At 37.3% G+C, this 25,907-nt stretch overlaps 2 protein-coding genes and 1 pseudogene across 3 annotated transcripts; 1 reads left to right on the top strand and 2 right to left on the bottom strand.

Annotated features, from left to right (window-relative positions):
* Positions 1-60: 60 nt before the first annotated feature.
* Positions 61-7,043, bottom strand: LOC104782057 (ABC transporter G family member 34). Of its 2 annotated transcripts, XM_087511599.1 has the most exons (20): positions 6,414-7,043; positions 6,158-6,278; positions 5,574-5,662; positions 5,388-5,472; positions 5,011-5,301; positions 4,844-4,934; positions 3,845-4,745; positions 3,580-3,740; positions 3,255-3,358; positions 3,007-3,172; positions 2,840-2,914; positions 2,667-2,767; positions 2,248-2,580; positions 1,865-2,155; positions 1,708-1,791; positions 1,481-1,614; positions 1,175-1,402; positions 920-1,091; positions 571-825; positions 61-477 (listed from the first exon to the last, which is right to left on the bottom strand). In XM_087511599.1, exons 1-20 carry the CDS (start codon positions 6,803-6,805, stop codon positions 208-210), a joined length of 4,344 nt encoding a protein of 1,447 aa, XP_087367725.1. In that variant the 5' UTR covers positions 6,806-7,043; the 3' UTR covers positions 61-207. The 2 variants fall into 2 exon arrangements, with proteins under 2 accessions (XP_087367725.1, XP_087367724.1); XM_087511598.1 differs by having other exon boundaries at positions 2,667-2,914; positions 6,414-7,037.
* Positions 7,044-11,504: 4,461 nt separating this feature from the next.
* LOC104782058 (ABC transporter G family member 34) lies at positions 11,505-18,173 on the bottom strand. The gene is made up of 20 exons (XM_010506882.3): positions 17,561-18,173; positions 17,317-17,437; positions 16,911-16,999; positions 16,746-16,830; positions 16,369-16,659; positions 16,202-16,292; positions 15,191-16,091; positions 14,927-15,087; positions 14,699-14,802; positions 14,454-14,619; positions 14,287-14,361; positions 14,101-14,210; positions 13,689-14,021; positions 13,298-13,588; positions 13,141-13,224; positions 12,916-13,049; positions 12,610-12,837; positions 12,349-12,520; positions 12,018-12,272; positions 11,505-11,930 (listed from the first exon to the last, which is right to left on the bottom strand). The coding sequence occupies exons 1-20, from the start codon at positions 17,950-17,952 to the stop codon at positions 11,661-11,663; spliced, it is 4,353 nt and encodes a 1,450-aa protein (XP_010505184.1). The 5' UTR covers positions 17,953-18,173; the 3' UTR covers positions 11,505-11,660.
* Positions 18,174-21,379: 3,206 nt separating this feature from the next.
* On the top strand, positions 21,380-22,202 carry LOC147946255 (uncharacterized; annotated as a pseudogene).
* Positions 22,203-25,907: the final 3,705 nt, after the last annotated feature.

Below are 25,907 nucleotides of genomic sequence, written 5' to 3'. Positions count from 1 at the left end.
AACTTTTCACACAAATATCTTTTCTGACGAGGGAGAATCACTGCTAGCGAATATAGAATATACCAAGAAAGAACAAATATTTCATATATCAAACGTATAGTATAATTTTATCACAAAACATGAGCTGTCTTGTTATTATTGGGTAATAATAATACATGAAGAGCAAATTTACATGATCAACTCCAAATTCTAAAAAAAACGGTTTCTTCACCTTTTTTGGAAGTTGAGGAACTTGATACCATAAGCAAAGACAAAGAGAAAAACAAGGATCCATACTATGTGGACAACGGCTACAACTGGTAAGAAGTCATGTTCAAACCCGAATCCATCTTTGAGCAACGTTTTCAGACTCGTGTCTCCAACACCACTGATGCGCACTATCGCATCTGTGTCTCCTACTTGAGATGTGATGATCCCGTACAACGTCCAAGCCACGGGCGATGCCCAGTAGTACCATCTCCACCATATCGGTATTAGCTGCGTTCAAAAATTAAAGGTTTTGTTAAGTTTAGTTTAGCTCTTAAAACAGTTCTGTTGGTATGTGTACGTAAGTTGCTTAGTTCATTTTACCGGTTTAGGGATGAGGAAACCGGAGAAAAGATTCCAGAGACTCATGAAGAATGACATGCAGATTCCGGCTATTTGATAGTTTGGTGTCAAGGCCACAAGCATCATACCGTATAAGGTGAAGTAAACGAAGCTTGTTAACATGAAGAAGTAAAACCAGAAGAATTTGACAGCAGTCCAGTCGTATCCGATCATCGAGTAAAGGATTAGCGTGTAGAGTCCAGTTTGTATAATGTTGTACATTATTTCCACCGCTACCTGCACCATTTATAGATTTCAGTTCTGAACCATATCTTAGGAAACGCTTCATATATCGTTACTTAAGACAAATATTATTAGAATGGTTAAGTACCTGAGAAATTGCATAGGGAATGGCAGAGTACATTCCAGCTGCTTTTTCCCGGTAGAACACAGTTCGCTCAATGGCAATCGCAGGCTGAACTGTTGAAGCGTTGGTGCCACCGAGGAACATTACAGCAGCGTACATGGCTCCAAAGAAATTATTCAGGTCTTGCTCTTTTTCTCTGTTTTGTTTTTTTGGATTAAATACATCACATTTTGATAATATGAATAGACTAATAATGAAAAAGAGAAAAGAATGGCTTACATTTTGGTTCCTGTTTGCCAGAAAATTAGACCAAACATGAAACCAATGACTATTGTCATGAGAAACCGAATGGCATTATACTGAGGATATCTCCAGCTTGACCAATACTGTTTCCAGAAGCAAGCCTTCATTTGAGTAGCAAACGGTTGCGCGTACTTGGTTTGGAAGTAGAGATCATTAGATCCTGGTGGTGGAGTACTGAGCTCTTTGATGAGTTCCTGATTCCTCCTGAGTATAACATCAAGTTCATGTTAGATAAACACTGTAATAACACTGATATAGTAGTAGCGTTTTTCTTAAGCGTACTGATAAAGAGAGGATTTGGCGAATATTTGAGCAAAGTCCACGCTCAGTTGTGTCTCCATTGAAGGACTAGTAACGTCAAGCATCCACGTCGCAGGATTGTATCCGTCTGTGATCTTCGGGACCCCTTCAATAGCCTGCAAAAGTAAGGTTCTAGATACAGTTACTTCCATTGATAGATATCACAAATTCATATGACCAAGAGATTGGAAAGAAAACCAATGAATCACCTCGAAGTACTCAACGAGTTTTTGTGAGTGATGGCCTAGACTTCCATCATATATAACTTGGCCTCCTCGTTTCATCAACAAAAGCTGCATTAAACGAAGGATGATTTGTAAGTTTATTCTGGTTTTGGGACTCAAAACTGGATTTTTGGATGCATACCTCATCGAAGGATTCAAAAATATCGATGCTAGGCTGATGAATTGTACAAACTACAGTTCTTCCTGTATCAACGGTATTCCTAACAGTACGCATAACGATGGCGGCAGCTCTTGCATCAAGACCAGATGTTGGCTCGTCCATGAATATTATTGACGGGTTAGCTACCAATTCAACTGCAATAGTAAGCCTTTTCCTCTGTTCTGTTGAAAGACCATCTACTCCAGGAAGACCAACTATAGAGTTTCTAAGGGGTTCGAGCTCAACCAACTCCATCACTTCTTCAACAAACATCTATTCAAGCACATAGACAGGAGAAAGAGGTTATCAGTTTCATGCAAGTGATTATCATAAAACAATTGAACGTTATGCATAGTAACACTTACCTCTCGAGTTTTGACATCTATATCAGCGGAAAGACGAAGCCATGCTGAGTAAATGAGGGATTCATAAACGGTAACATGTGGAGAATGGATATCATTTTGTTCACAGTAACCAGTGACTCTAGCAAATGTTGCTTGGTTCTTTGGGTAACCAGATATGCTAATAGTCCCTTCGATGTAGCCTCCTGTTTTCCTGCCAGCCAGGACATCCATTAAGGTTGTCTTACCGGCACCACTGACACCGACCAGTGCTGTCAATACGCCTGGTCTGAAAGCTCCATCAACGTCTCTTAGTAACTGGAGGCGGTCGCCTTCAACTCCTTGAGCTTTCATTTCCTGCAGAATAAAACAATGAATGAGACTTAAGGTGCATTTGTAAGAGCGATAGACAGAATTGGAAACCATGAGACACATTTACTTACGGCAGGCATATCAACGTAGTAGTTCACATGACTAAATGCAAGAGAGAGCGGTTGAAAAGGTAAAACCATTCCTCTCTTTGTTGAAGTACTAGTGAGTTCCACTACAGAATTAGTAGAGTCAGAATAATCAAAATGAAAAGATACTACAGAATTAATGAGGTAAAAGATTTCACCTTCTGTTCCACGGTTATTTCCTTTATGTTTCTCTTTACCTTCTTCCACAACTGTAGCTTTTGAGTCACCGAGAGCTACAGATATATTTTCAAGATCTTGTCAACAAAAAATGATTCTTGTTCAAACTTATATTTAACTTGAAAGTTAATAAAATAAGATCACTTACGGTTCAAATACATCAAGGCTAAGATGTACAAGACATTGAACAACACAGAAAATCCAAGTAACGCTCCGATACATATCCAAAACCAATATGGCTCTGTAAAGAAGCCTCGGCTCTTCAGCAAGACTTCTCCAACTGTTTTCGCGTCAATGCGTGTATCATTGTTTGGCTGGATCATGTAAACAGAACAGATTTTGCATCACGATTGACAAATATAAGTTGACCAGTCAAGGACGGTACTGTAAACTTACAGTGTCCCATCGCTCATCAAGAAATTCATTCATAACTAACGCAGTCTGTCCATACATCATAGGTGATATGTAATAGGCCCAAGTCATCCATGATGGGATGTCATCTGTGAAGGAAAAAAATAAATATATGTTTTACTTAACAATCGCATATAGAAAGAAGCCAAAAGCTATATCAAGAAATATAAATAACTTATATCACACAGTTTTTATATGTCTGTGGCAAGATATGTAGTAATTAAGGACATCTACGGTGTCCACTCAACTGTCTTACTATCTGGTTGAACTTTTTTTTTTTTTTGCGTTAAAAAGGATCATCTCTGCTGACCTTTAGCAACAATGAAGCCTCCAAGAACAAAGACGACTAGCAATGACAAGGTCCCGACTGAGGTTGCGACTACTTCAGTTCTTCCAAGGGCTCCAAGGAATCTAAACAAAGAAAGGGCCATCTGATTCACACTAAAGTATGCCAATAACTGCCGGAAGAACCTAATGGCAAAAGTTTAGTTAGTTCAAAGGGAATGAAAATAGAAGAAAAATAAAGAAAGTTTCGTAAGTGTAGCTTTATTAGCACTAGAAGCTAGCAAAATTACCTGGAAGCAGAAGGAGCAAAACCAATAGTGTAGTATGTAAGAACGATCCATATTACTGATTCAATAAGAGATAATGGGATCTTCAGAAGAAAAGCTGGTAAGGCGAAAGCCCATGGAGGATAGAACAAGAAGTCCCTTTGCTTAAAGAAAACTGGAAGCCTCATCACTGTGAATGCTAGTTCAGCCATTCCATTAAACATTAGATTGAGCAAACTGAAAAAGAGTGCACCATAAAACTTCTGACCATCCTGCACCGTACCAACATGCATTTCTGTCCTAAAAAAGACCGACATGGCAATCAAAGACATGAAGGTAATCTGAACGGTCTTGAACACATAAACAAAGGAGTTGCGTTTCATAAGCAGCCATTCTCTATCAAAGCATGCCTTGAATAACTCCTTGTTTGATATACCATACTTCTGTGTCACTAGTGCAGCAGGATGGGTTTTAGCTTTGTCATAAGGAACCCTGAATTCTGAAGCAAGTTGTTGCCCAGTGTGAAAAGAATTGTAGCCGCTTGAAAAATCACTTACGGACACATAGCTGTAAGGTTGTTCTCTCCTGTTCCAGTACTGTTCTTGGTCCTTCTTAGACGTAACTTCTTGCAAAAAGTCTGCAACACCTTTTCTTTCAGGACATTGGAACCCCATGTACTCAAAGAACTCAAGAACTTTGTCTCGGGCCCCCTGGTAGACAATCTGACCCTCTGAGAGCAAGATGATGTCGTCAAAAAGCTCAAATGTCTCGGGAGCAGGTTGTAGAAGCGAAATAACCATGGTGACATCCGCGATATGAACTAACTGCCTCATGAACTTGCAGATTTGGAATGTTGTGGAACTATCCAACCCTGTTGATATTTCATCCATGAAAAGAGCTGTGGCCGGTCCAACCAACATCTCTCCTGCTCAGTTTAGACAAGAGTCATTGGAGTTTAAGTAACACATATATATATGCACTGTTATTGTAATGTAAACATATGCAAAACCCACAAGTTTTTACCTGTTGTTAGACGCTTCCTCTGTCCACCAGAAATACCTCGTCTCATCACATCTCCAGCAAGTGTGTCAGCACACATGTCTAGACCAAGTATCTTTCATGTGCCATTAACCAAGGATAAGCACAAATGTTGTTTGTTAGAAAGAGAGACCAAAGCAAAAAAGTTGTACCTTAAGAACGTAGTCTGTAACCAGACTAGTTTCTTGCCCTGCTAGCGCAATGGATTTCATGAATGCATCAATCTCAGGGTCTGGCTTTATTCCAGCTTCTTTTTCCCTCCTTGAGAGCTCCGTAAGCAGCTGGTACCGAGTCCCAACACCTAGACATCTCCCCGAAAAATCCAGTGTCTCTCTCACTGTCATCTCTCCGAAGTGAAGGTCATGCTGACTAATGTAGGCACAAGTCTTTTGAGGAACAAATTCGCTAAACTCGTGACCGCAGTAAGTTATCTTCCCAGACATCTGTTTGTCGTAGAACCAGATATGTTAAGTCAACCAGAAGCTTTAAAGAGGACATAAGTATACATATCTAATAATTAAAAACAAACCTGGAGGGTGTCATCAAGCTTCCCAGCCAAAGCTTGTAGCAAAGTTGTTTTCCCTGAACTTGGTGGACCAAGTAATAAGGTCATCCTGAAAATGTCACTCATAGTCACATATATTATTAGCTTTTCATGTAAAGGTATCCGAGATATAATATAGCAAAAGACCACTGTGACATTCACTTTATTTACCTTGATGGTTTGATAATGCCACTGATAGATTTAAGTATCTGAATCTTCTTCTTATTAGATGGCAGGAGGTGGAATAATCCAAGAATGCTCTAATTTAACAAATAACCAAAAAAAACTTTTAGTAAGCAAGATTTCGACAACAACAAGTCAACAACTACAACATGTGAAAGTTACCCCAATCATGAGTTTCATACAATTTTCACACATAAAGTTTGACATTTTATATATATATATATATATATGTAATTTTAGACCAACAAGACTACATCCTGAAATAACCGGATATCCTAATACGGCGCATGTCTGATGCCAAGCCATAAAAAGTACTAGTAAATTTAGGTATATATATAATTTTTTTGGGTAAATATGTTAATATCATTAGAAAATGAAGATGAAGTATTACACGTTACCTATAAAGAAAGCAACCTTGGTAAAAAAAAAAAAAAAAAAAAAAAAGATTAGAATAAGTTTTGGAAAAGATTAGGTATTTTTATTTTATGAAACTTTGTAGATCTCATTTTCCCAACGACATCATCGAAGAGGACAAGTTACCCACACATAAAGAAAAATAACCCAGCACGAACCTCGATGGTATTCAAAGTGACGTTGAAGAGAGTAGGAAGAGCTCTGCTCGCACTACGAACATCTCCTTCCACTGAAACATTCTCATACCTTACTTCAATCTTCGGAACCTCAATTCCCACTCTGTTTTTTTTTCCGCCAAAGAAAAAATAGTAAATAAATAAATAAATCTGACGACAAAACTGAAAGGAAAAAAAAAAAAAAAAAGACAAGACAAAAAGTTTTTGAGTATATGTCTGAAAAGAAACATAAGTAAACCTGTCAGTTCTTTCTCTCAATCTCCGGAGAAACTTTTCGTTATCTTCTTCGACGAACTTCAAAATCATATCCATAAGATGCTTCTTCTCTTTAGGTGCAAGATTCGTCAGGTCAACTTCTTCAAGTCCAACTTTACCGTTGACCATCGTCTGCGGCAGCATACCTTTCCTCAACCGATCGTAAGTCGGTAGTCTCTCGAGCGCCGCCCACCGGAGCTCCACCTCATCTTCCTCTCTCCGTTCGCTCCGACCAAAAACGTCGTCCGTCGGGGAAGCGAACACTTCTCTGAAGCTTCTTGAAGCAGCTTCGGCTAAACTCCGGTGACTATTTGAGGCTAAACTCCCACCTCTCCCGCTCATTGTTCGGACAAGATCCTCGTCTCGTCCTTGCATCTTCAATGGTTTATGAAAGTCGAGATTTGAATCTCAGGTATATCCGTTTCCGGCGACCATCTAAGGGAGAGAGAGAGAGAGAGAGAGAGAGAGAGAGAAACTTTGGAGGTCAGGGAAGAAGTAGAGGCGGGGTTATTTGTTTTTAATAATAAAGCTCCCAGTGACAATATTTGTTTTTAATATTTACACTTTAATAATTGAAATTTGTTGGGTTTTTTTTTGTTGTCTAATGAAATTTATCGAATAATTATTCAAAACATCTTAAAACATATCATATCTCATTATTTATGATCACATGATTCTCGTTGATTTGATTTTTTAGTTTATTTTTCAAATGATCTTGTGGGTCTAATCTAGATCTAATATATTAAAATGTAACGTAAGATGCCTCGTATTCACCCTCAAGTTTAGATTAGTAATTATTATAATTATTTTATTCTTAATAAAATATGCCTATCTTTACTTTTTCAAATATTTTCTATTTTTATAAAAAGAAATTAAAATAGAGATAAACCAAAAAACGGAAAAATAATTTATTACCTTATCGACAAATATATTTTAAGATATTGTAATACAAATTTGAAAGCTAAAAAAACGAAGATTTATGTTATAGTTTTTTGGTATATAATTTTTAAATGATTGGGATAAAATTTAAATCTTCTTTTTTTAGTTTTCGAATTTGTAACAACAAATATAATGTTTATTTAAAAGATTTGTTTCTGTATGTTGAACGAAATGAAACAGAAGATTTGCCTGCAGCTTCAGAAACTATGGCTTTGCCTAAGAATATCGTTCTTAAGAATACAGAGGTGATTACAGAAGGTGGAGATGCTACAGTGGTATTGAGTGATTCCGAAGAGGAATATTTTAAACCTGAAGGAGGTGTTCCTGACAATATTAGCTTAGAGAATTACAAACTAGCAAGAGACAGGGTGATAAGAGTCATTAAACCTGCTAAACTCACAGATTACAGTCAATTTGCTTTTGCACTATGTGTTGCAGATGAGATAGATTCAGAGGAGTCAGGATGTTATCACATGCAAAGTTGAGTAAAGATTGAGATAAATAGAATGATGGCATATCAGAAGAAATGCAGTCGCAAGTTAAAAGTGGAACATGGAATATCATCGACATATCAAAGGATGAGAAGGTTCTGGGCTGTAGATGGTTGTATAGAAAGAAGCATGGGATTCCTGGAGTGGAACCATAGAGATACAAGGCAAGGTTAGTTGCCTATGGCTTCACACAGATAAAGGATACTGATTACCATGAAGTATTTGCACCAGTTGTGAAGCATATTTCCATCAGAGTATTGATGTCTTTGGTTGTTAAAGAAGATATGGAGCTAAAACAGATGAATGTAAAGACATCATTTCTACATGGAGAACTTGATCAACCTCTATACATGGAACAACCAGAAACTTTGAAGGTAAATCCTGGTAAAGATCAAGTCTGTTTGTTAAAGAAGTCACTTTATGGTTTAAAGCAGGCACCGAGACAGTGGAATAAGAAGTTTAACGATTTTATGCTCAGTCAGAGTTTTAATAGGAGCCTGCATGATTCATGTGTCTATGTGAAGGAGGTAAGCCATGAAGAGTTTGCCTATCTACTATTATATGTAGATGATATGGTGATAGCAGCTAGAAACATGTCTGAAATCAACAAGGTTAAAGAGGTTCTAAGCTCAGAGTTTGAAATGAAAGACCTAGGAGCGACTAGTAGAATCTTGGGAATTGATATTAAGAGAGATAGGAAGAATGGAACTTTGTATATGTCTCAGTCCAATTACTTAGAAAAGGTGTTGCGTCGGTTCAATATGAATGCAACACACTCTATGGACACTCCTATTGGAGGACATTTCAAGCTTTCATCTGTTAAAGCAGATAAAGAATACGTAGATACAGAACATGTTCCATATGCAAGTGTTGTCGGCAATATAATGTACGTTATGGTTGGAACACGACCTGATGTAGCTTATGCTATTGGACTTTTGAGTCGGTGTATGAGTAAGCCTGGAGAAATGCATTGGGAGGCTATTAAATGACTAATGCGATACTTGAAGGGATCTTCAGACTTGAATTTGGTTTATACTAAGGGAAAGGATTTCACAGTGCAGGGTTCTGTGATTCAGATTATGGTGGAGATCTAGATTGCAGAAGATCTTTGAATGGTTATGTGTTTACTGTGGGTGGAAACACAGTTAGCTGGAAGTATAGCTTGCAGCAAGTGGTGGCTTTGCCATCAACAGAAGCCGAGTATATGTCACTTATTGAGGCTGTGAAAGAAGCATTATGCATCAAAGGACTTTTTGAAGATATGAAACTTAATCCTGAGGAGGCTACATTGTAATGTGATTCTCACTCAGCAATTTGTTTGTCAAAGAACAATGCATATCACGAGAGGACGAAGCAAATCACAGTCAAGTATTATTTCATCAAAGACGTTAGGACTGGGCAAAAATAACCGGTAACCAAATAACCGACCGAACCAAACCGAAACCGAACCGAAGTTCCTCAAATAACTGAATGGTTAGTAAAATCATATATCTAAACTAACTAAAACCGAACCAAACCAAACCGACAATTAAATGATTAACCGAAATATCTAAAAAACTAGAATATACCAAAAATAATATATTTAATATCATGCAAAACTATAAAATAAACTTAAAATATTAATTATTCCTACTTTCAAAACAATTAAATACATTAAATATTTTTATTTTGAATTTACAAAATTAAATACTATTTTGTAAAATTGGATCAGTATTTTTCTCATATTTTATATTTTTTAATGTATTTTTGCTTAATTTCGGTTATATTCGGTTATCTTTAGTTATTTTTGGTTATATTAGGTTTATTTGGTTAATTTCAATATAATTTATGTTAGTTATGGTTATCTCTTCAACTAACCAAACCGAAACCGAACCGAACCGAACTGAAATTTCTAAAATATCCAAATAGTTATTATATTACTATATCCAAACTAACCGAAATCGAACCCAACCGAACCGAAACCGAATGCCCAGGCCTAAGAGACGTGATTGAAGCTGGTGAAATTGAGGTACATAAAATTCATACTTCTGTAAATTCTGCAGATATGCTTCAAAAGTTATTCAAGTGAACAAGTTTGAGGAGACTTTGGATTTCCTAAAGCTACTCAGGCAATCAGTGAGTTCGCCACCGCTAGAGGTTACATCCAAGTAGTGCAATTCATTAGAAGTAGAAGAAAACATGAATCAAGGTGGAGTGTTGTGGTTCTTGGTTGTGATTCAGTATTCAGGTTTTACCTATACTGGTGAAATTAGATTTAGATTGAGTTCCGGTTATGACTAGTTATCGGACCGGTAAAAGAGAGAAGAAGTACAGCAAAGACTCTAGTCGCGATAGAGGGTTTGCCGTTTTGTTGATATTCATATAAGTATCAAAATCTTTTCTTTGTCTCTGTTATGAGTTCTATATTTTCTAATTGTAAAAGGAGAGAGAGAAAAAGAGAAATTTGTGATACTCCATTGTTGTACAAGCTCGTTTTTGAGCTGATTCATCTTCTTTAACAGTGAATTGTCGGATCGAATTTGACCCTAGACATAGACTTTGTCAAATCGACTTAGTTGAACTGGTAAACAAACTTGTGTGTTTTTTGTTTTTTTTTTTTGCTTTTTTTTTACTTGGTTGTTATGTTTTATTTTCTTTATATTATTTTTTATTAACAATATTTTCATAATGAAAAATTGAAAATGTTTAAATAATTATTGTTTTAATATTTGATTTGGTGGCGCAAGACGCGGGTAAAAATCCTAGTAGTAAACTAGTATACGTACTGATTGAATGTGTGTATTCGTAGTGATGATTGCCTGTCATTAATAGAATAATTAAATGGGGAAAAGGACTAAAATCATTTTTTAAAAGAAAATAATAATCATTTGGAAAAAAAAATTAAAAAGATGTAGTCGTTGATCACTGACATGGGCTTGAATTGTTGGCAATTAAAAAACCTCGTTGAAACCACCACAAGTTAAGTAATACTACAGTATGACTGCATTAGTGATAGAGCTTATTGCTAAACACAAAACAACAAAAATCTAACGGATAAACAATTACGGTACATTGTAAATTAAAATTAGTACGTAAAATTTAGAGTTATGAGATAGGGTATGAATTAATATGATAATTAAATTAACTATATTTATTTTTGTTAAGAATAGAGAAAAAGAAAAATATTGTCATACATTTTATACAATTAGTAAAATTTATAATTTACAATTAGTAAAATTAACTACTTACAGTTCAATTGTTAACATCTCAAATTGATGCGGAGACGATGTTAACAGTCTCAGAGCCGTACTTGCGTCTCAATAATCATATTTTTCGTTTTCTCAAATTGATGCGGATACGATGTCAACGGTCAGAGCTGTGTAAGACGAGGTACAACAAAAATGAGATTTGAATATCAGATTTGGGCCGGGTCCAAATCGTAACATAATTTTGTCTTGCGGGGAGGACTTCATCGGGAAGGTAATCACAAGTAGTCGTTCATCTTCCTTGGAGTTAGTCGTTCATCTTCCTTGGACAGCAGATGCACTCAGAAAAAAATTGTTTTGTCTTCAACGTTACGTGCGTATGATATATATTATTGGATAGCTCTGCTAGTTACTCATTTATTAAAGCCCAAAAATGACAAAACATGAATTCAAGGATAATTTATTGTAAACATGAACTGTTGTGTTCTTATTATTACCAACCAAACGCGAAAAATAAATAAAATAATTAGGTGATGTGATACCAAGAAAATTTACATTAATTCATTCATACGCTCTCAACGCTAAAATTAATCTAAATTCTAATAAGAGGTTTCTTCACCTTTTCTGGAAGTTGAGGAACTTGATACCATAGGCAAAGAGAAAGAGAAAAACAAGGATCCATGCTATGTGGACAACTGCTACAACTGGTAAGAAGTCATGTTCGAACCCAAATCCATCTTTGAGCAACGTTTTCAGGCTCGTGTCTCCAACGCCAGTGATGTGCACAATCGAATCCGAGTCTCCTACTTGAGATGTGATGATCCCGTACAATGTCCAAGCCACAGGCGATGCCCAGTAGTACCATCTCCACCATATCGGTATTAGCTGCGTCACAAGTTGTTCGAGTTAGTTAGCTCTTAAAACACTTTTTTATTGGTGTTCATTCAAATGTAAGTTGCTTAGTTCACTTACCGGTCTAGCAATGAGGAAACCGGAGAAAAGATTCCAGAAACTGAGGAAGAAGGACATGCAGATTCCAGCTATTTGATAGTTTGGTGTCAAGGCCACAAGCATCATACCGTATAGGGTGAAGTAGATGAAGCTTGTTAACATGTAGTAGAAGAACCAGAAGAACTTGACCACAGTCCAGTCGTATCCGATCATCGAATAAAGGATTAGTGAGTAGAGTCCAGTTTGTACAGTGTTGTACATGATTTCCACTGCTACCTGTACCACTTTTAGATTTGAGCTTCTGATTGTGGTCATTTAATGTTAAGACAATTTTATTAGAATGGTTGAGTACCTGAGAAATTGCATAGGGAATGGCAGAGTACATTCCAGCGGCTTTTTCACGGTAGAACACCGTTCGCTCAACGGCAATCGCAGGTTGAACTGTTGCAGCATTGGTGGCACCGAGGAACAATACAGCAGCGTACATGGCTCCAAAGAAATTATTCAGGTCTTGCTCTTTCTTTCTGTTTTAGTTTTTGGATGAATACGTCACATTTTGATAAGATGAATAGTTTCATAATGAACAAAACAAAAGGAGAAAAGAATGGCTTACAATTTAGTTCCTGTTTGCCAGAAAATAAGACCAAACAAGACACCAATGACTATTGTCATGAGAAACCGAATGGCATTATACTGAGGATATCTCCAGTTTGACCAATACTGTTTCCAGAAGCAAGCCTTGACTTGAGTACCAAACGGTTGCGCGTACTTGGTTTGGAAGTATAGATCATTAGATCCTGGTGGTGGAGTACTGAGCTCTTTGATGAGTTCCTGATTTCTCCTGAGTATAAAATCAAGTTCATGTTAGAAAGACAGTGTAATCACTCTCGTTTAGTAGTAGCGTTTTTCTTAGACATACTGATTAAGAGAGGAGTTGGCAAATATTTGAGCAAAGTCCACGCTCATTTGTGACTCCATTGAAGGAGTACTGACGTCAAGCATCCACGTCGCAGGATTGTATCCGTCCTTGATCTTTGGAACCCCTTCAATACCCTGCAAGTAAGGTTCTAGTTACAGTAACTTCCATAAAAAAAAAATCAAAAATTCATACGACCAAGAGATGGTAAAACAACCAATAATTCACCTCAAAGTATTCAACGAGTTTTTGTGAGTTGTGTCCTAGACTTCCAGCATATATAACTTGGCCTCCTCGTTTCATCAGTAGCAGCTGTAATAAACCAAAGATGGTAGTTAATTATCATGGTTTTGGGACTCATAAGTGGATTTCGTTGGAAGCATACCTCATCGAAGGATTCGAAAATATCGATGCTAGGCTGATGAATTGTACAAACTACAGTTCTTCCAGTATCAACGGTATTCCTAACAGTACGCATAACAATGGCTGCAGCTCTTGCATCAAGACCAGATGTTGGCTCGTCCATGAAGATTATTGATGGGTTAGCTACCAATTCAACTGCAATAGTAAGCCTTTTCCTCTGTTCTGTTGAAAGACCATCTACACCAGGAAGGCCAACTATGGAGTTTCTAAGGGGTTTAAGCTCTACCAACTCCATCACTTCTTCAACAAACATCTACTCAATAAAATAAACATGCCAAAAAAAAGGTTACTAGTTTACAAAATCATGCAAGTGATTTATAAGACATTAAAACATTATGCGCAGTAACACTTACCTCTCGAGTTTTAGCATCTATATCAGCGGAAAGACGAAGCCATGCTGAGTAGATGAGGGATTCAAAAACGGTAACGTGTGGAGAATGGATATCATTTTGTTCACAGTAACCAGTGACTCTAGCAAATGTTGCTTGGTTCTTTGGGTAACCGGATATGCTAATACTCCCTTCGACGTAGCCTCCTGTTTTCCTGCCGGCTAGGACATCCATTAAGGTTGTCTTACCTGCACCACTGACACCGACCAATGCTGTCAATACGCCTGGTCTGAAAGCTCCATCAACGTCTCTTAGTAACTGGAGGCGGTCTCCTTCAACTCCTTGAGCCTTCATTTCCTGCAAGAGTTAAATTGAACTTAGGTGCATTTGTAAAAGCGATACACAGAATTGGTAAATTTGATACACAGTTACTTACTGCAGGCATATCAACGTAGTAGTTCACATGACTAAATGCAAGAGAGAGCGGTTGAAAAGGTAAAACCATTCCTCTCTTTGTTGAAGTACTAGTGAGTTCAACTATAGAACCTGCAACTTCTTCACAAAGTCAGAATATTCAAAAACGAAAAAATAACAACAAAATTCAAGAGGTAAAAGATTTCACCTTCTGTTCCACGGTCACTCCCTTTCTGTTTGTCTTTACCTTCTTCCACAACAGTAGCTTTGGAGTTACCGAGAGCTACATAAATATAATTCAAGATCTTGTCAACTAAAAAATATTTCTTGTTAAAACTTATGAATAACCTGAAAGTTAAAAATAAGAGCACTTACGGTTTAAATACATCAAGGCTATTATGTAAAAGAGATTGAACAACAAAGTAAACCCAATTAGCGCCCCGATGCATATCCAAAACCAATATGGCTCTATAAAGAAGCCTCGGCTCTTCAGCAAGACTTCTCCAACTGTTTTCGCGTCGATGCGTGTATCATTGTTTGGCTGCATCATGTAAACAGAACAGATTTGCATCACAATTTCCAAAGAGATAGTCAAACAAATCGCTCATCAAAAAACTTACGCTGCCCCATCGCTCATCAAGAAACTCATTCATAACTAATGCAGTCTGTCCATACATCATAGGTGATAAATAATAGGCCCAAGTCATCCACGACGGTATGTCATCTGTGAAGAGACATATAAAATATTATTACTTAACAGTCTCATAGATATCAAGAAGTCTTTGATTCTATAGTTCAGACAGATTTTTCTTGTTCTATGATATGATATGAGAATGTGATCTGCTTACCTTTAGCAATAATGAAGCCTCCAAGAACAAATACGACTAGCAATGCTAAGGTCCCGCCCGAGTTGGCGATTACTTCTGTTCTTCCAAGGGCTCCAAGGAATCTAAACAAAGAAAGGGCCATCTGATTCACACAAAAGTATGCCAACAACTGCTTGAAGAACCTAATGGCAAAAGTTATGTTAGTTCAAGGGAATGACAACAGAATTGAAAAATAAAGAAAGTTCCTAGTGGTCTTCAAGAACACTAGAAGCTAGAAACATGTACCTGGCAGCAGCAGGAGCAAAACCAATAGTGTAGTATGTAAGAACAATCCATATTACAGATTCAATAAGAGACAATGGAATCTTCAGCAGAAAAGCTGGTAAGGCGAAAGCCCATGGAGGATAGAACAAGAAGTCCCTCTGCTTGAAAAAAACCGGAAGCCTCATCACTGTGAATGCTAGTTCAGCCATACCATTAAACATTAGATTGACCAGGCTGAAAAAGAGAGCACCATAAAACTTTTGACCATCTTGCACCGTGCCAACAGGCATTTCTGTCCTAAGAAAGACTGTCATGGCAATCAAAGACATGATGGTTATCTGGACGGTCTTGAACACATACACAAAGGAGTTGCGTTTCATAAGCAACCATTCTCTATCAAAACATGCCTTGAACAGCTCCTTGTTTGATATACCATACTTTTGTGTCACCAGTGCAGCAGGATGGGTTTTAGATTTGTCATAAGGAACCCTGAATTCTGAAGCAAGTTGTTGCCCAGTGTGAAAAGAATTGAAGCCGCTTGAAAAATCACTTACGGAGACGTATCTGTAAGGTTGTTCTCTCCTGTTCCAATACTGCTCTTGATCCTTTCTAGACGTAACTTCTTGCAAAAAGTCTGCAACACCTTTCCTTTCAGGACATTGGAACCCCATGTACTCAAAGAACTCAAGAACGTTGTCTCGGGCCCCCTGGTAGACAATGTGCCCCTCTGACAGCAGGATAATGTCGTCGAAAAGCTCAAACGTCTCGGGAGCAGGTTGCAGAAGCGAAATAACCATGGTAACATCTGCGATATGAACTAACTGCCTCATGAACTTGCAGATTTGGAATGTTGTGGAACTATCCAACCCTGTTGATATTTCATCCATGAAAAGAGCTGTGGCCGGTCCAACCAACATCTCTCCTGCAGTTTAGACAAGGGTCATTGGAGTTTAAGAACACATCTGCTTTTGTTACTGTAATGTAAACATGGCAAGATGAAAGTGAACATATGCAATACTCAAAAAATTTTACCTGTTGTTAAGCGCTTCCGCTGTCCACCAGAAATACCTCGTCTCATCACATCTCCAGCAAGTACGTCAGCACAGATGTCGAGACCAAGTATCTGTCATGTGCCATTAACCAAGGATAAGCCCAAATGTTGTTTGTTAGGAAGAGAGACCAAAGCAAAAAATCTGTACCTTAAGAACGTAGTCTGTAACCAAACTAGTTTCTTGCCCTGATATAGAAATGGATTTCATGAATGCATCAATCTCAGGGTCTGGCTTTATTCCCGCTTCTCTTTCTCTCCTTGAGAGCTCAGTAAGCAGCTGGTACCGAGTACCAACACCTAGACATCGCCCCGAAAAATCAAGTGTCTCTCTCACAGTCATCTCTCCAAAGTGAAGGTCATGTTGACTAATGTAGGCACAAGTCTTCTGAGGAACAAACTCGCGAAACTCGTGACCGCAGTAAGTTATCCTCCCAGACATCTGTTTGTCATGAACCAGGAAATGTTAACTCAACCAGAAGCTTTGTAAGAGCACATAAATATACATAACAAAAATAGACAACCAACCTGAAGGGTGTCATCAAGCTTCCCAGCCAAAGCTTGTAACAAAGTTGTTTTCCCTGAACTTGGTGGACCAAGTAATAAGGTCATCCTGAAAATGTTACTCACAGTCACTTATATTATCCGAGATATAATATAGCAAAAGACCATTGTAACGTTCACTTTAATTACCTTGATGGTTTGATAATGCCACTGATTCCTTTAAGTATCTGAATCTTCTTCTTCTTAGACGGTAGGAGGTGGAATAATCCAAGAATGCTCTAATTTAACAAATAACAGAAGAATCTTAAGTAAATCAAGAGTTCAACAACCACAACATGTGAAAGTTACCCCAATCATCATCAGTTTCACATAATTTTTACATTTACACACATAGAGATTGACATTTTAAAGATATCTAGTTTTGGACCAACAAGACTACATCCCAAACAAAGTAAAATATTAATGGCATGACGCAGAAAAAGCCGTAAAGTTAGGTATATTTATATTCTGAAACTTTTTAGATCTCGTTTTCCCAACGACATCATCGAACAGGACAAAGTTACACAAACACACACAAAAAAAAAAAAAAACGAACCTCGATGGTATTCAAAGTGACGTTGAAGAGAGTAGGAAGAGCTCTGCTTGCACTACGAACATCTCCTTCAACTGAAACATTCTCATACCTTACTTCAATCTTCGGTACTTCAATTCCCACTCTGTTTATTGTTTTCCGCCAATCAAAAATTAAAATCAAAATAACGAAATTGAAAGTAAACAAAAAAAAAAGACAAAAGGCAAAAAGTTTTGAGTTCATGTCTGAAAAAAAACATAAGTAAAACCTGTCAGTTCTTTCTCTCAATCGCCGGAGAAACTTTTCGTTATCTTCTTCGACGAACTTCAAAATCATTTCCATAAGATGTTTCTTCTCTTTAGGTGCAAGATTCGTCAGGTCGACTTCTTCAAGCCCAACCTTACCGTTGACCGTCGTCTGCGGAAGCATACCTTTCCTTAACCGATCGTAAGTCGGTAACCTCTCGAGCGCCGCCCACCGGAGCTCCACGTCATCTTCCTCTCTCCGTTCGCTCCGACCAAACACGTCGTCGGTAGGGGGCGCGAACACGTCTCTGAAGCTTCTTGAAGCAGCGCCGGCTAAACTCCGCTGACTTGTGGAGGCTAAACTCCCACCTCTCCCGCTCATTGTTCGGACAAGATCCTCGTCTCGTCCTAGCATCGTTTGTTCGGAAGGATGAAAGGAGGCGGATTATGGAAGTCGAGATTTGAATCTCAGGTCGAGTCGTTCCCGGCGACCATTTAAAGAAGAGAGAGAGAGAGAGAGAGACTTTGTAGGTGGGAAGAAGGGAAGAAGAAGAGGCGGGGTTAAGGCTCCCAGTGACAAAATATTTGTTTTCTTTTTTTTTTTTTTTTTTTTAATATTTACACTTTAATATGTCTAATACGTCTAATACTCCCTATATTTCATATTAAGCATATTTTGAAATTTAAGATTTATTTTATTTTGTATTTTTTGTACATATTTGGTAAAATTTCTAATTTTAATTTTACAATTTTATTAAAAGTGTTGACCAATGGAAATATTATGCTGTATATTAATAAGAGGTCAAACAAAAATCATATATTCTTCCTTAATTAGTGTGCGATTATTTTTTTTTTTTAATTAATATGATTCAAAGAGGGTAAAAATTCAGCTATTTCAAATTAAAACATCTTTTGGTGTTTTTTTTTTTTGAAAAAAAAATTTAGATATTGTCAAATGAATTATATATTGCAGACATATCACAATCTCATTATTTTGTTCGGTTGCAATTTTACAAACTAGATGAATTCAATTTAAATAATAATTTATTTCAATTGATCTTCTAGTTGTGTATAGCCTTCAGCCTTTGTAGGTAATAGTCTAATCTAAATAAACTAATAGTACTGGATACGGATTGAATGTGTGTCTATTCATTCATTCATAGTGTGATGTAATTGCCTGTGTCATTAATAGAATAATTAAACGGGAAAAGACTAAAATCTTTTTTAAAAAAGGAAAATACTTACAATCATTTGGAATTTTTTTTTTCTTTTTTAAAGATCATAGTTGTTCACCACGACATGGGATTTATTGTTGGGCATTTCAAAAAACCTCGTTGAAACTAACACAAATTAATTAATATACTAGCACAGTATATGAATATATTAGTGATAGAGCTTATTGCTAACACTAACACAAAACAAAACAAAGATCTAACGGATAAACAATGATATAGTAATATACATTAATTAACACTTTAACAGTAAGTAAAATTTAGTAGTACGAGATAGGGTACGAAAAGATATGATGATTTAATTAACTTTTGTTTTTGTTAAGAGTAAAGAATATATAAAGTATATGGTTAAACTAAAATGTTGTTATGCTACTTTACAATTCAATAGTTACCATTATCTCAAAATGATGCGGATTCAATGTCAACAGTCAGAGCCGTAATATACGACGTACGTACGTGTGTCTTAAGAATGAATAATCATTTCTTTCCTTTTTCTTATTTGTTACTTGGTTAGGAGGTCGAGCAACAACGAAAATGGGATTTGAATATCAGATTTGGTCCAAATCGTAACACAGTTGTCTTTATGGTGGGCTTCATAGGGAATGTAAATCACAAGTAGTCGACTAGTCAGTCGTTCATCTTCCTTGGACACCAGATGTACTCGGAGAATCTTGTTTTGTCTTCAACGTTACGTATGATATTTTTTGATAGCTCCACCTAGCTACTCATTTATTAAGAATCGCTTGCTTACAAATTGTTGATTGTTTGGTAGGGCTTTTGTTAGTCCAAACAAGACCTCAGATGGTCGACCATACATTCTCAGCTTGAATAGGTTTGAGGTGTCAGCCTTGCGATATCGCACTGTCGAAGGTTGCTCTGATTGATCATTAGTTTGACTTTGACCCCGATATGAAAGTTCAATTCAAATGTCTTTGATAAAACCATTGATATTTTAGAGTTTACTTCTTAGCTAGCAAACCAATATAATAGAAATAGGCTCCAAAAATTAGTTAGGTTTGGCTTTAATTTTCTTTTATAATTCTGTATCAAATTTTGGCCATGAACTTTTGTTTCCAGTTAAAGATAAATAAATAAAAATTATATTTTGATTCGTTACAACTTACCAATGGTCAAATACAATGATAAGAGACAGAGGAGGACATATGAGAGTGGGAGACTTCCTAGGGAACTTTTTGATCACAGTTCACAGATATACAAATTGACATAATGTGTGATTTCAAATACAATGCACTAAACTGGGACAAAGCATATCTTTGGAGATTTCAAACTTTGAAGGGAATCTATATATTATATTCGATAGTTTTGAACTTTTTTTTGTTTGTTTTTGTGTGCAATTATTTGGAACGATTTATAACTTTTTGGTTTGAAGTTAGAATTTCATGTAAAAACAATACAGTGATAAACTCTAACAGTCGAGACCCATATATATATATATATATATACTATAAGACAATTTTTAATAGAAATAAATTACAAGACAATTTTGAGTAAAAGGCTAAAAGCATTCACAGGGGGTAGGTCGATCAGGATATACATATAGATGGATTGTGTTAGATAAGCAATGAACGTGACTACACATGTTTGGATGAGAAAATCGGACGGTCAGAAATAAAAACGGAAGAGATAAAAGCAGCCCACGAAGTAAGGGATTTTCATCACATGACAAAGGTCTTCAAGTTTGGCTATTCCCCATGCATTCCATTTAATACAATAAATAATGATGTGTGGCATCATCATAACCACAATCATTAATAATAATAATAATAAAAATAGTCAAATTAAAATCTTTTTAATATTTAGAGAGAATTCCCAAAATGTTTAATTATTTGTTTTACAAAATTTGCAGAATAGTAGCCATGTGCGGAACAGATTGGCATTGGCTGATTCCTTTTTTCAACTGTGGTCAAGTTTTATACACAAAGTCACAAACTCATTACTCATTGATCAAGTTTTTGGATAATTCACTACCTTAATCGTGAAAGCACACATTACAATTTACTCCTTTTAATTCATTCCAAACAATGGCAAAAATTAGTGACGTTCTTGTAGACTACAATTGATATAAAACTACTGGTTCAGTGATACCCATTCTAGAGTTAGAGATATATACTTGTGAAAGACTATAACAACAAACTCATAAAGATCCATATGAAAGACTACAACAACAAACTCATAAAATAATACAAATGGAATTTAGTTAAAACTACAACAAAACAAACACGATATTATTATTATAATTATATTATTAGAATAATTATCTGATCCTTCGTTATGGAATTAATGAATCCATTTACTTATTTATCTATCTCGTTTAGGATAGAGCTACGGGTTTTAGTCCGGACTTCTCTGAAGCTGGACCTTCCGGTTCTATTGCTAAAAAGTCAAAACCAAGAAACCGACCTCTTACTCATATTAGAAAACCAAAAGGAAATGGTCTAAATTATCAGTGGAGGAGCAAATGGTGCAGTTAGATTTGACTCGAGTGGTGAAGGAAAAAAGAAAAGCAGAAAATGAAGAATCAAGCACTGCTAAATGTTTAAAGCTTGTCTCTTCTTCGGTGATCCCACATGAGGGATCGCCCAATGTTTAATGAGCATCATCAGTTGGAATTGTCAAGGCTTGGAACGGTCTCATGACTTGGTGATTCCTCGGCTCAAGGAGATGCGGAAAAAGCATTTTCCTGAGATCTTGTTTCTGATGGAGACGATGCAGTGTAGAGATAGTCTGTTTGATATTCAGTGTTTGTTGGGTTATGATAGGATGTTCACAGTTGATCCAGTGGGGAAGTGTGGTGGTTTGGCATCTTTGGAAAAGTAGTGTACAAATGGATTTTCTTTTTGAGGATAAAAATTTGATAGATGTACAATTGCAGTTTGGAGTATTAAATTTCTTCCTCTCTTGTGTTTATGGAGATCCGGATATTAGTATGAGAAGTCGAGTATGGGAAAGATTGATGAGGTTCAGAGTGGGCAGAAATGAGAGATGGTGTACGGTGGGTGACTTCAATGCTATTTTGCATAATGGAGAAAAGATCGGAGGTCCCAGAAGACCTGATTCTTTTTTCAAACCCTTTGCGGAAATGCTAGAAGCTTGTGAAATGATTGAGCTACCTAGTAGTGGTAACAAGTTCACTTGGGCGGGAAGGAGAGGTGAACATTGAATTCAATGTAGACTTGACAGAGCTTTTGGGAATAAAGTGTGGAGTGATGCCTTTCCAGCCTCAAATCAAGCCTTTATGGATCTTCGAGGATCTGATCATAGACCGGTGTTATTATGCTTAATAGACTCTCAGGAATCTTTCAGAGGTCATTTCCAGTTTGATAAAAGATTTCTCCAGAAAGCAGAGGTCAGAGAAGCGATTAGAAAAGCTTGGAAGCCAGGAAGTGCCCAGAGTGGTTTTTTGGTTGCTTAGAGATTGAGAAATTGTAGAAAGGCGTTAAGCTCGTGGAAAAAAAAGAACACCATGAACTCCAAAGAGAAAATTCATCAGTGTGAAGTGGTTTTAGAGCGAGTTCAGTCAGAAAGATGGCCTAATCTGCAACCAGTCTCGGTCCTGAAAAAAGAACTAGCCAGAGCTTATTACAACGAGGAGGAGTTTTGGAGACAGAAAAGTATGAAGAAATGGTTAATATCAGGAAACAAGAACTCCAAGTTTTTTCATAGTTCTGTGAAAGGCAATAGGAAGCGTAAAAGATTAGAACAGCTGAGGGATACAAATGGGGTGATGAAAAAATCAGAAGCGGCGAAAGGTGAAGTGGCATCGGATTATTTCAATCATCTCTTCAAATCCTCTAATCCTCAGTATTTCAATCAATGGTTTTCTGGGTGTCCTTCAAAATTCTCGGAGGAGATGAATGAATTATTAACTGATTATCAGCAGAGGAGATAAGAGAAGCGGTTTTTTCTATAGATCCTACTAGTGCTCTAGGACCAGACGGGATGACTGGTTTATTCTTCCAGAAGTATTGGGAGATCGTGGGATCCTAAGTGATCAAAGAGATTCAAAGGTTTTTGAGGAAGGGGTTTTTCCAGTGGAGTGGAATTATACTCATCTGTGTCTCTTGCCAACAATTCATCACCCGGTGGAGATGAGTGATCTTAGACCCATCAGTCTGTGTTCTGTTTTGTACAAGGTGATTTCGAATATCCTTGTTAAACGGCTTCAACCAATCCTGCATGTCATCATATCCAGTAACCAATCTGCCTTTGTTGCTGATCGTTTGATTAATGATAATATAATGATTGCACATGAAGCTGTTCATAGTCTCAAAACCCACCAAGACATCTCCTCTCAGTTCATGGCAATTAAAACCGACATGTTGAAATCTTATGACCATGTTGAATGAAGTTATGTAAGAGCGCTGCTATATGCATTGGGTTTTCATCCGCGATGGATTGAATGGATTATGTGTTGTATTTCTACAGTCACTTTTTTGGTGCTGATTAACGACCAACCTTTCGGTATGATCAATCCGCAGAGAGGTTTAAGACAGGGGGACCCTCTCTCACCGTTTCTGTTTGTTCTATGCACTGAGGGACTAACATATCTAGTTAACAAAGGGCAAGTTGATGGTAGACTACAAGGCATCAAATTCTCTGAAGAAGGTACGGAAACTCATCATCTATTATTTGCAGATGACAGCTTATTCATGTGTAAAGCCTCTGCCGAGCAATGTTCTTTCTTACAAGAGTCTTTGGTGAGGTATGGAGCGGCTACTGGTCAAGTAATCAACCTGAATAAATCTTCGATTACTTTTGGCTCAAAAGTTAATCCATTGTTGAAGACAGACATTAAAGTTTTGATGGGTATTTCCAGAGAAGGGGGAGCAGGGACTTATCTAGGGATGCCTGAAAGTTTTAGTGGATCCAAAGTGGAATTACTAAGTTACATCAAAGACAGGGTGAAGGCAAATCTTACTGGTTGGTATTCTCGATTTCTCTCTCAAGGAGGAAAAGAAGTTCTACTGAAATCAGTTGCCATGGCTATGCCCGTTTTTGTGATGTCTTGTTTTAAGCTTCCGAAGACTACTTGTGCCAATTTATCTAGTGCGATGGCGGATTTTTGGTGGAGTAACGCCGAACATACAAAAGGGATTCATTGGCTAAGTTGGAAGAAACTTTGTCTCCCTAAAGATCAATGAGGTATGGGATTTAAGGACATTTCAACATTCAATCAAGCCTTGTTGGCTAAAAAAGCATGGAGAATCCTTCAATTCCCCGATAGCCTGTTTGCTCAGGTCATGAAGAGTAGATACTTCCCTGAAAATGATTTTCTAAATGCAAACTTTGGTCCCAGGCCTTCTTACGCATGGAGAAGTATCTTGCACGGTCGGGATCTCCTAATTCAGGGGCTGGAAAAGAATGTAGGAAATGGTAATTCCATTAAGGTGTGGATTGATGAATGGATTGATGTTGGTGGTCGGAGAGCTCCTTGGAGGAGGAACAATTTCTTTAACCCTGATCTTAGACTTTTGGAATTGTTAGATTTGGTATACAGGGATTGGGACCAAGATGCATTGGAGCATCATTTCCTGCCAGGTGACATCATCAGGATTAAGAAAATTAAGCCGGTAACAGGCATCAAAGACTTTTACTCCTAGAAGTTTAACAAAAGTGGTGACTTCTCAGTTAAATCAGCGTACTGGTTAGCTTCTCAATCCACTAACCAGAAAATCAGGATGGAGGCTAACCAACAACCCTCGACGAATGCTTTAAAAGCGCAAGTTTGGAAGGTACAAACTGATCCGAAGATCAATGTTTTTCTTTGGAAACTTTTGTCGGGTGCTTTACCGGTTACATCAACATTGAGAGGAAAAGGGATGAATGTTGTGGATATTTGTCAGATTTGTGGAGTAGAGGAAGAGACTATTAACCATGTTCTTTTTTCTTGCTCTCTCTCTAGACAAATCTGGGCTTTATCAGGTATCCCTTCTCCTAGCTTGGGTCTCCATAAAGGGTCAGTCTTTTCAAATATGCACTACCTGTTATCAAATAAGAGGAATTCATTATGGCCTGAAGAGCTAAGAAAGTTTTTTCCCTGGTTAATCTAGAGGATATGGAAAAATAAGAACTCAATTTCTTTTGAAGGCAATTCTTTCTCTCCTTCAGATACGGTTCAAAAAAGCAGAGAGGATTGGATGGAATGGACAGAGGCTCAAAAAGGGGAAAATGAAAACGGGGAAGAAGTTGTTGTTGATGGAGTGGTGAATCAGGGAATTCAAAGAAACCAGGGGATGCATATTACAAATATGTGGCAGGTTCCATCTAGTGACTGGGTGAAATGCAACATTGGTGTATCTTGGTCTCAGCGAAACAGTTTAGTTGGGTGCTCGTGGGTGTTGCGAGACCATAAAGGAGTTGTGTTATTGCATAGTAGGACAGCTTTCGTTGGGGTCAAAGATAAGTTGGATGCTCATTTCCAAGGACTTATATGGGCCATTGACTGTATGAGGAATCACAAAATGGAAAAGGTGATTTTTGCGATGCAAGAGGAATGTTTGGTAAAAGCTATTACCAATCCCAAAGTGTGGCCTTCTTTTAGATACCAATCTATGGAGGTTGCTCGATCGCGTGGTTTTTTAAAGACTGGAAATTCTTTTTGGAAAATTTATCTTCAAACAGAGGAGCCTTTATGATTGCACAAAGTGTCACAATGGAAGGCAGATTTCAGTCATATGTTGCTGCAGGCCATCCGGTTTGGCTTGATGGTGTCTTCGCTGCAGAAAGGATTATAGATTCTGTTTGAATTTAAGTTTTTATCAATGTTCAATATAGTGAACAATTTTTTGTATAGGCCTAGTCATGTAGATTGGTGGCTTTGAGTAGTTCTATGTAAAAGGTGGTTGAGCCTTTGGCAGGAGGTAGTACGTATGTATGGTGAAATGTAAAAATTAGTATTATATCAATATAATTCCAGTTGACAAAAAAAAATTTTCGTTTAATTTAAACAACACATGCACACGTAATGTGTGGCGTCACCTATGACCAGTGTTCAAGAAAGCGGTCTAGGCGGCCGCCAAGGCGCTAGGCGCTCAGCAGATGCCTAGATGACCGCCTAAACCGCTTAAAATTACATAAATTTTATTTTAATATTTATTTTTGATTTTTAATTACATAT

The sequence above is a fragment of the Camelina sativa genome, chromosome 4 (genome assembly GCF_030686135.1).
Source record: "Camelina sativa cultivar CO46 ecotype springtype chromosome 4, ASM3068613v1".
NCBI lineage: Eukaryota > Viridiplantae > Streptophyta > Magnoliopsida > Brassicales > Brassicaceae > Camelina > Camelina sativa.
Note: the sequence above shows the minus strand (reverse complement) of the source record. Positions and strands in the feature narration are given on the sequence as shown.